This window comes from Octopus sinensis, unplaced genomic scaffold, assembly GCF_006345805.1.
Source record: "Octopus sinensis unplaced genomic scaffold, ASM634580v1 Contig12563, whole genome shotgun sequence".
Taxonomy (NCBI): Eukaryota; Metazoa; Mollusca; class Cephalopoda; order Octopoda; family Octopodidae; genus Octopus; species Octopus sinensis.
In genome coordinates this window covers 152860-164184 of record NW_021832611.1, presented here as the reverse complement: position 1 = coordinate 164184, position 11325 = coordinate 152860, and the positions used below count along the sequence as shown (strand labels likewise).

Below are 11325 nucleotides of genomic sequence, written 5' to 3'. Positions count from 1 at the left end.
GTTGAAATCCGAGTTGATACGTCAATTATGACAGAAACAAAAGTTCAATTCAATAAACCAGATATTTTCGTTTACGACAAAATTAAACGAGAAATAACTTTAATCGAAGTTGGCCCAATTAACCATATCCACATAAAATGTCGAAACAAGAGTCGATTCTCAAATAATTACAGACACGAATATTCAATGCAAAAAGCTTGAAATATTTGTGTACGACAAAATTAGGAACGAAATTACTCTCATCAAAGTTGGAATCACTTCACAGAACCGCCTGAAGCAGATCGAGGTCGAAAATGCCATAAATACGATCTATTGGCCGGAGAGTTGTCCTTTCTTTACAACCACTTATTTTAATTCCAAATTTTGAAAAAAAATCAATTTATGAATTAAAGAAATTCGCTTCCGTCTTTGAGAATAAATATGAAATTATTAAAAATGGAAATAAGATGAATAATAATTCCCTTATTTGGCACTATACAACAAGGTAAATGAAAATAAATCTAAACCAATCAATGTCAGGCAACAAACAAGAAAGATACCTTCTCAAATGTAAATCACGAAATAATTGAAATGATAAATAAATCATTGATTAATTTGTGCGTGACAAGAGGAAAAAAGAAATAAATTAAATCAAAGTGGGGAGAACTGGGACATACATCCAGGCAGTTCTGCTCAAGAGAACGCTGGAGAGTATGATCATTGAACACAGACACGTTGTGAAGGTAAACAGTGAAGAGTACGCCTCTGCTGTCAATCAACTTGCGGAGCTGACATGTCGCGAAGACACTTAGCTGAACAATTAGTTTGACGCAAAAATAGAAAATGAAGATGTGGCAAACTCTTCTTTAAAGCGAAGAGCAGGACATATTTGTTCATGACAAATCAAGCAACACAACTACTCTTATCGAGGTAGGGATTACTGCACAAAATTGTCTCAAGCAGGTCGAAGTGGAAAAGTTCCACAAATACAACTTGCTGGCCAATGAACTGGGAGCGATCCACCGGGAAAAAGTAAAGATCGTCCCTTCGTTACTGAGGATTTATAAATCAAGGAAAGAATAATAGGAATAAATCAAAAATAAAAACAAATATGTCAAAAATAAATTGACATTTATAGAAATTAATTTTGAAAAATAAATTCACTCTGCCCAATGATTTGCATGTATGTCAATTAAAAAACAATATTTTACAAAAATATCCTAAATTTGAAAAAAATATTGTTTCATGTAATTCAATTGGCAAATGAATAATATAAAAAATATAGTAAAAACAATTAACAAAAAATGGCAACAATAAAAATATTATCTATTTCTTTTTTTGCTATTTAAATAAAAAAGTTACGCTGCTTTAATTTCTAAAAAAGACAATTTTTATATTATTGATGTAAACCTAACAAATAAAAAAAATAATATACAAATAGCTTGTGTCTAGATCCCAAGTAGATAAGTATTCAAACTAATGTCATCTCAACTTAATTTATAATATTTGATAAAATTCTGTGTTACTCTAAAATTAAATAATTTCTTGTTGTCTTTCTTGTTGTCTGGTCATGGTCGCTACATTGGGAAGAGGAGAGGCCCTATTTATTTGACCTGTCTACGACAATTTTCATGCAGTGGACCGCTGAGAATGGGCATCAGAGGTTGTTGAGTCGGTAAAAACCAGATTCAAGAGGAACCAGGTGGTGGTTAGGCTCTGATTACAGATGTTTCTCGCTTTAAATTCTGGACGTCCAAATCTTTTGTTCCAAATCGAGTCAATTACTCTGTGGCTTACCCTTCGAAGAATCCTCGAATGCTGAGATTTCCAATTTTGAGTATTTTTCTTGAGGGGTTTTATTTCAAAAAAAGTGTTAATAAATATTTAATTACATTTACTGAATGTGCATTGATTTCGAAAGATTCAAAAGAATCATGTGTCGTCTCATAAATAAAATCATTTACAAAATAATCCAATTCCGATGCGGTATTTTTACCGTTTTCCAGCTCTAATCTGTGATAGTGAAATATTTTGATAATTTTTAAAATTTTCCCATTGAAACAATAAACGGATGCCAGTTAAACTACGTGGACAAGACATTAACAGTTATCAGATAATCTTTGAGGACTAAAGTCAGTGGCTTTTAGATGTAAAAGAAAATAATCTGCTTTTTCTAAAACTTGATTGAAGTATAAATGAACAGTATCTTTTTTGCTATTACGATTTTCGCACATTTTCAAAGGTTTTTACACATATTTTAACAGAGACGATCTGATATTTTATTTTTGGGTGATTTCAAATGTCGCTGTCATTTTCGTGTAAATTTTCAATTGTTCTCCGGATGTAGATTATCAATATTAAAATCTCAGTCCAAAATATTTACGGTTTTATTTATGTGTGTATTGTCCCGAAATACATCTACTTATTTTCTAATCCATATAGGTTATATCAATAATATGCAAAAAATTTAGAAATACTTTAAAATTTAGTACAAAAATGAACTTTAAGTAACAATTTCGAGTTATACAAAATTAGTTAAACTGGAAAAATTATTAAAATTTATAAAACCCACCTTCCTACAAATAAAAACTAAGAATAAATACATTTATTATTTCGCACTCAAATTCAGATATCGGTTTTCTCCTAAACCTCTGCGGAATACTATATACAAGTTCTGAACTCTTTATTAATGGTTTATTCATTGAAATGAAATTTGGGAGCTTCTATAAAGTAAGCGTAGACTCACTAGCCTCGATAGTTCCCCGAAATCTGATTAATGGAACTCTCATCTAAATTCAACTGGAAATACCACAAACCATTATCACAAAGACAGTTTATATTTTTTTAATTAATTAAAATAATAATTTATTATTTATAGTATCGCTATAATTATTTAAAACAAGGCTAAAAAACCTTGCAAATTAAGTGGGGAAGTACAAAAACGAAGCGCAAATGTTTGCATCTGTAAAGATGCTAGCGAGAAAGAAAAAATCGGAAAACCTAACAATTCATGATGAACTCGGAAGAACGATTTACAACAACCAGGAACGTACAGACACTATAGCCGACCACTTTGAAAAATATTTCAATTTCGAAAACGAAGAAACGCTTTACCCTTTCGATGGAGCGCCCAGAAAGCTATCTAAAGAAATCACCTTATCGGCAGTTAAAAAATCTGTGTCCAGACTAAACAACTCAAAAGCCCCAGGTCCAGATAATGTTAATGCAGAGGTCATGAAATATGCTCCTGAAGAGCTCCAAAAACTTATTGCTTACATTTTGAACAAAATTTTGAAGAACATGCCAAAATTAACATCGGAATCGGAAAGTTAATCCCCTTACACAAACCCGGGAAGGAAAAAGGAAAGCTAAACAGCTTAAGACCAATCATACTACTCAACTCACTTCGTAAAATTCTATCACTAATTGCTTTGGAGAGAATTAAAGGCCCACTACGTGAATTTATCGGACCCAGCCAAAGTGGGTTTGTCTCTGGAAGATCAACTTCCGATGCTGTTTGGAGCCACAAATGGATGTGTGCTTCATGTCAAAAATATAAAGAAGAGTACCACATAATGGGAATCGACCTATCTAAAGAATTCGACTCAATCGTAGAATTAAGATGATACAAATATTAACGCCACTACTCGACGAAGATTGCATCAGAATAATTCGTTACCTACTCTCCTCCACTCAACTATTTATCCAACTCGGAAAACAGAAATCCAGAGTATTTGAAACAAACAAGGGCACCCTCCAAGGAGACGCCTTATCCCCGGTCTTATTCATCGTATATCTGGAGGCGACCCTACGAAATGTTAGTAATAACATCCCCAGACATATTACAGAAGTCATCTTTGCAGATGACATAGATTTCACGGCAACAGACCGCCAACTAGAAGGTACTATGGACAAATTGGCCAACACTTTTGAAAAATCATTCCTAAAAATTAACACTGAGAAAACAGAATACACTATAGTGAGGCGATGTGACGAACGACACGAGGAAAAATGGAGGCATACAAAGAAACTTGGCACTTTCTTAGGAGATACAGAAGACATGATACGAAGAAAATCATTTGCAACTTTCGCGCTCTAAAGATTAAACAACATATGGTTGAAAGGCAAACAAATTTCTGCGTCTCTAAAAATCAAACTTTACAATATGTTCGTAAAACCAGTCCTACTGTACAACTCCTCCTCTTGGGCACTCACAGTGCAGGAAATGGAAAATCTCAATTCCTTCTACAGAATGCAGCTGAAATATATCCTAGGAATCTTTTGGCCAAAACGGATTTCAAACAAACACCTCTACTCCAGGTACAATGCACACCCGTTGGACGAAGAAATAAGAAGCAATAGATGGGGCTTATTCGGTCACATCCTAAGAATGGACAGGAAAACTCCTGCAAATGTCGCAATGGAACACCACTACGCCCCCCCACCCGGGAACAAACTTTCGAGGAAGACCACGAATCACTCTACCAACCCTCCTGCATCATTACCTAATTTTGATTGGAAAAAGACTTAAATCAGCAGACGATCTTGAGCACTTGAGAGAACTATCGAGGAACAGAGGGACCTGGAAGCGATTAACAAAACGCATTCAGGAGAGGGTGGCACAAGCGAGATACTAACGTTATTTTGCGGTGTGCTTATTAATAAATAATAATAATCATTTAATTCCGATAAGTGTATTACTCAATACATGGAAAAATTTTTCTTGGATAACATTTCACGTCCCTTGTTGGCACCTAAAGGCCTATGTTTGTATTGGTTCCTATAGACACACTGGAAAAAAAACTCAAGAAAGATATAAGAAAATAAAATAAGGATTGTAGGGTAACAAATCAGTTTATTATGAAAGCATAAGAGATAGAAGTTTCAATTGACTTTGTAGAGAAATCATCTTACTTAGGGCCATACAAAGAGGAAAAAATGTTTGTTTAGTTATGTTTAAATTAATGAACAATATATTTGTAGTCATGGAAATATAGTAAATGGGCGTTAAAAAAGCCAATAAAAATCCAAAAAAGAGCAAGTCTCGAGGAAAGGGGACCAAAGTGTCCAAACCCAAAAAGTTCAGTCCCGTTGCATATGCAAAGTTGTGGGAGACCAGACTGATATCAGCACAAGACTCTCGTTCACATTTCATGTTCTCATTTTGACTAAAAGTGGAATTATTTAGAAAGCTCAATTCAGAACTAATAAAAGAAAATGAAATATTGAAACAAAAGTTCGAGTCTTCCACTCAAGACCTTTCGGGTGTGGTAGGGTACTTTCAAGAACACCAAACAGAAAATAACATTCGTGTAGTTTTACATAATAAGCCAAGATCAAACAACTCGAACAGCAAATTGCAGAACTGACCGTCGCGCATCAACAAAAAACGGAAAAAATTGTTCAGAAATTCTTGTTTTAATTTTAACAGAAGGCGGAGGCCTATGAGGAGGTCGAATGTCTAAGGCGACGTGCAGACGTCTCTGAAAAAGAATTCGAACGGGTCCGCGACGAATTGAATTCTTTAAACGAATTTTATACAATGCGAGAAAAAATTGTGCTCGAAATGGAATCGGTAACCCAGTCATCTTAAATCTAGATCAAAGAGGGAGCCGAACGGACAGTGACTGAGCATCGTCTCGAAGTCAAACATTTAAAGCGGGACCACCAGAATGAATTAGTTTAATAAATAATAATTAAAAAAGTCAAAAATAAAGGAATACATGTTGAGGGAAATAGAAAAAATCAAGATGAGTGCTCTGGACGAGGCCTTGGAGTTATTCTTGCTTTTGAGTGTCTTTAGAAGTCTTCAGGAGGCTCAAGTCTCTGTATTCGAAGAGAATATTAAATTAAGTGACTTGGCTGTTCAAAATTCGAATAAGATCGTGGAATTACGTAATTGTGCTGAGAGTAGTGGACGGCAATTAATGGCTTTGAAAAGTCAGGGGCACGTCACCAATAAAGAGTTGAAAACCTCAATGCTGTCGAAAATCAAAGATACTGAACAAATAAAAATGGTTTCTTGGAAATTTACAAAAATTAGTTTAGTTGGAGTGCCGAATCCACGAGTTGGAAAAAGCCAATGAAAAACTAAAAAAAGAACACAGAACTGAAAACGAGCGTCTTTCCGGTCAGTGCAAAATTAAATGTGACATCCACGTCCAAAAATATGAAAAAGTCAAATTTATTTTGACAGAATTGCTAAAGGAAAACAAACAGGTTAAAATAACGTTTTTTTCTTTTAAGTTAAAAAAGCTTACAACCGACATGCTTCGCGCTCGAACTGACATTGAAACATTTTTTCTGGATGGTTTGAAATACGTTCGCCAAAACTCGTATTTTTTACTTAAATCAGAAGCACAACATAGAAGTAATATAGAAGACAGTTCGACTAACATTCGTCTTTCAAGACTCCCTCCAATAGAACCAAAGAAATGCATAATCGAAGAAAACCGTATAGTATTAAGAACGTATCAAATAATGCCAAATTCCTTCTTAGATCGAATACTTATAAAATTCAAGATTTAACTTGGGGGCAGAAAGAAGACATTTTGAGATATATGTTTGCTAAAATCAATGCAAAAAATCTAACAAATACTAATATCTAACTCATTAATAAACATCAGACTATTTGTAAATAATCGCTAAAATTTTCATTTGAGTCTTGTAGATTAATTGTAATTAACTTGCTAAAATGTCATATTTGTTCAGTTTTTGTACTTCCACTGATGTTAGTTTAATTATAGGCTATCTCGCAGAAAAAATCAATACGGAGAGAGTTCCTAAAAAGTCTTCAACCCTTCGTATTCAGTCGTCCGTAAAATTTCAGTGAGGAATAAGAGTGGAAAAAAATGTGCCCTGCTAGATTGTGTTAGTAATGTGATTGTGGAGAAAATTGTTAATGAGTGTTTTGGTCATCTCAATTTGTTAGGATTGTTCTACGGTGGAAAAATTGTAGTAAATAGGGATGAACCGGTCCAGAACTTGATTGCAAAAGAGGTATGTGTAAGGGACGTTAATGCTGATAGCTTTTGGATTATAAAGGGATGAAATTAGATCAGATCGACAAAACATTTTTGGTTAAAAAAGAATCACTTTAATCAACTTAAGGACAAAATTTTTTTAATTTAAATAACTACTGCAAAGTTATCTGCATAAACGTTAATGTTTGGTGAGTGTTACTTTAATTAGTAAGAAAGAAATGTGATGAATCCATACATCGAGTTATAAATATTAAAGTAAAGTGAGACTCCGAATTAGGGGAAATATCCCCAATTTTGAGGTTTTCCCCGAAAAAGAGGGTTTTCCTTGAATTTAGGTCTCTCTTGTTCGATGTCCTACCTTAGTAATATAAAAAATACAGATAACTACAATTTTTAGTTTTAATAAAAAATCAGTCTCTTTTAATCAAGTTTTTTGCTTTTTTCGCATCGAACTCAAAAATCTTCGCTTTGAATCTGAATAGATCAAGTACTTTTTCCGTTATTCGCTGCAGACCACTTCATCACTACTGTCATCATCCTAGAAACTCTATAAAATCGCATTTTCCAAAATATCCAGCAAAAATGTAAAGAGACGCGTAAATTAAAATTACGAATTTAATTGTATTTATTTCTAATTTCATTCACCAAAATTGCCCAAAAATTTCTATAATTTGTATCAATTTTGTATTTTACTTGACAGAATGTTGCCCAAAAACAAAATGCTTCAGTTTTAGGGTCTGCTCTAATCCACGGAAACTATATTTATTAGAATTGTATTTTAAACTGTAATTGATGCTAATTTGCCGGCAGCTTCCATGAAAGTCAAAAGGGCAGTTCGAGACTATTGCTAATTATCCTCAATGTTGTAATGCTCCAAATACCGTAGGTGAGCATACAGACCATACAGGAAACTGTCCAATTGTCGGTGTGAATAGAAAACTCTCGTTTATGTAGACCAAATGTAATTTAAATAACTTAAAAAATCGACCAAAGTTGAAATTACAAAGAATATAAATTAATAGAAGTTTCACATGACGGATGATTTTCTGTTATGCAAAATAATATGAAGTTTCTCTACATCTCTCTCTTTTAGGAATTCATTTACTGAAATTTTATCTTTAACAAGACTTACAGTTTTTTTTAATTTGAGTATGCAGTATCCTTTATTTCTTAGGCGACACTAATATATTTTATTTAAAAAATTAATAAATTATTTGTCTCTATAGAATTAATTCGATGAGTTTGAAAAACCAGCATAATATGGAGGAATCACGAGAAGACGACATTTGGAACTACTGCCTTTCCTCGACCTTTCCCTTACTATTTCAAAAATATGGAAATAATCTACCTTCCTCCTTAAAATCGATTTACTTTCCTGAATCTCGAACCAATGCTCAATGGATGGACGAGGAAAGTCAACTCGTCGGCATTTCCGGGTTAGCGGACATTTCCTCAATCCATAAGACTTTCAAAGGAAATCAACCTTTTCTATGTATATATCAAAATGACTGCACATGAGAAAAAACTCAGAAATGCTTTGATCTTTCAAGTTTCCACGATCATCACCAATGCCTACCCTGATTACAAAGTATAATGAATTATAATCAGTAAGGTGGAAGTGTATGGCAGTACAGCGACTGGCCTTGCTCTTCCGATGAGGTCACTTTTTAGAATCATGTTTAGTGATATCGATTTCAGCATATTTGGAAAGTGGGACAACCCGCCTCATGAAGACATTCTCCGTCTAATAAAAACATCAGGAATTGGCTCCAATGTAAAGAAAATACATCAAACTCATGTTTTATTATTAATATATGTAAGATTCCAATAATCTCTTTTGTCCACTCTAAGTCACAAATATCAATCGATATTTCTTTCAATGCTTGGAACGGTCTGGAAACGACTGCTTGGGTGAAGAAGTCAAAAAAAGAACACCCCAAAATGAAATATCTTGTTTATGTGATCAAATATTACCTCAATTACTTGGAATTAAACAGTACATATAGCGGGGGACTGTCCTCTTATGCTATATCTATACTTGTTGTTGCTTTGTTAAAAGTATTGAATTCTTTGAGCAAAGAATCGAGGTAGAGTGACTCCTCCAAAAGATTTTGAGCCAGAATATAACCTTGGAGAGTCCTTGATTGAATTTTTTTATTTTTATGGAATCGCTTTGAATTATAAAGAGCTCGGAATTTCGGCCGAACGAGGATTTTTCAGAATGTCTCCAGAAGACTGGAGCTATATCTATATCGAGGATCCGACTAATCAGAGTAACTAAATAGCCAATATTTTTCAGAAAATAACGTTGGATCGAAAGCATTCAGGGTTGAGAAAGTAATTGAATCATTTGCATCTGCCTCCATCTACCTTAGTCGGGCTGTGTTGAAAAACATATATCAACAAAATGGTTTTCTCAGGCACCTATTCTGCTTTGATAGTAAACGGACATTTCTTAATACTTAAAAGACATAATTTTTGCAAAATAATAAATTGACTTCACATTAACTCTTACTTTATTATTAAATAGGAAATTAAGATGATTTTCGGTTGATATTAGGAATTTCCTAATAATTCTCAGGCCTTATTTCGGAGTTTTTGTGCTTTGTAATTTGGAGAATCATTAGTTCAGTCATAAAAGAATAAGTTATTAGTGTATAGATTTTTACGTATTTAGTTAATTGTTGGATAGAAAAAAGCGTTTTGGAATTAACTTAATCGACCAGAAAACCGGATGGAATAGCTGTTTCCATGCACAGCGGCCAACAGGATTCTTTGCATTAGAAATGTAAATTCCCTTCGGATCCTTGAAGCGTAATGAACAGAGGTGGTTAAGTTTCTTAAGATAATTAACTAACTTTGTGCCAAAGACACAAAAAGTCTCAACAAAAATTGGCCAAAATCAAAAGCTGTCAAAGAAACGCTGATATTTCATAAATTTAGCCCTACTAGCACGAGACCCGGGCAGGGAGGCGGATTCGTTGATGGCAGCTTAGAAAAAGTATCAACGGACGTGGCAGTTCACATAATAAGTTGTTAAAAATATTTTGCCAGTATTGAAAAAGTTAACTGCTGCCTCGAGAGTGGTCATGTTAGACAGTGGAGCTACATGTTTTTTAAACCAATAAATTTTGTTTCTTGGTAAAGGAATTTAGATATTTGGCAAGTTAACAATATCTTTAGTAAAATTTAACCATCATTGATAACTTCTCAAATTATTCATCCAACAGAAGTCGGAAATGATTTAAAAATTTGCACCCAACACCGTCCCATGAAACAGATTTGATTTAATCTCATACATATTGAAGATATCATTTCCAAACCAAATCCAAAGAGCTTCCTCCAAATCTAAATGCTTCGCAGATTTAGTGCGCTTAGCTTTTGAGTTATAATAATCCATGTTTTCTAATTTTTCTCTGTGTCGTAATATTTCACAGTCCTTTTGACAGATAGTCTCTTTATTTTTGAAAAGTGATTTCCTTATGGGTTTATGTTTATTATTGTTATAATATTCAATTATTTCGTGTTTATGCTTAAAATTAAGAGATTCTTATACAGCTTTCACTCTGCAATTTAAGTGCTAATATCACATAGCATACAACAGGTTGAAAACAATAATAAATTAGTGTAATTCATATTACTTAAAAATAACAATTTAAAAATTTGAATGGAGTTATATCGGATAAGGCACATAATTTGGCGTGGCAATAACTGAGTGGCGGGGTTTGGCATTATAAAGAGAAATTCAAAGAAGAACCAAAAAATGACGTGGCAATAAGCGGGGTGGCATTATAGAGGGGTTTAAGTGTACTTGTAATTCTTAAATAATTCCTAATTTATTTGAAAAGTCCAGATAAAATTGATTTTTAATTGTTGCGTCTGCTTTCAGTCGATTCTCCTCCTCTCCGAGCCAGAGCTAGTGTCTTTGACGGGTACACTTATCCATTTTAAAGGGCAGGCCACTTTTGTGGTTGTTCTCGAGTCCGATTTATTCGCATGCTTTCCAATGTTCTTTTGATCACGATTGTTTGGACATATGATTGCGTAGATTCATGGACTTGTAGGGAGTTCTGGTAGTGCTTATAGAATTTGGATGTTATTCCATCCCACGTGAGAACCAACGGTACGACATTCATCTTTGCATTATGAATTAACCTCAATTCGCTTGCCAAAAGGTCGTATTTATGTAATTTCTCAACATCCACATGCTTTAAAGATTGTTGAGAAGTAATCCCAACTTCGATCAGCGTAATGATGCTCCGAACTTTGTCATAGACAAAAATGTCCGGTTTATTATTATTGACTTTAGTATCTTTCTTGATCGTCGTGTCCACCCGTATTTCGACCACCTCATTAGAGACAG

At 33.9% G+C, this 11325-nt stretch overlaps 1 protein-coding gene and 1 long non-coding RNA gene across 2 annotated transcripts; both read left to right on the top strand.

Moving 5' to 3' along the window:
* Positions 1 to 3601: 3601 nt before the first annotated feature.
* Positions 3602 to 4078, top strand: LOC115229385. Its single transcript, XM_029799747.1, has one exon. It carries the CDS (start codon positions 3602 to 3604, stop codon positions 4076 to 4078), a length of 477 nt encoding a protein of 158 aa, XP_029655607.1.
* Positions 4079 to 4986: 908 nt separating this feature from the next.
* Positions 4987 to 5749, top strand: LOC115229409. Its single transcript, XR_003883324.2, has 3 exons — positions 4987 to 5134; positions 5168 to 5380; positions 5411 to 5749. It is a non-coding gene; the product is annotated as an uncharacterized LOC115229409 (long non-coding RNA).
* Positions 5750 to 11325: the final 5576 nt, after the last annotated feature.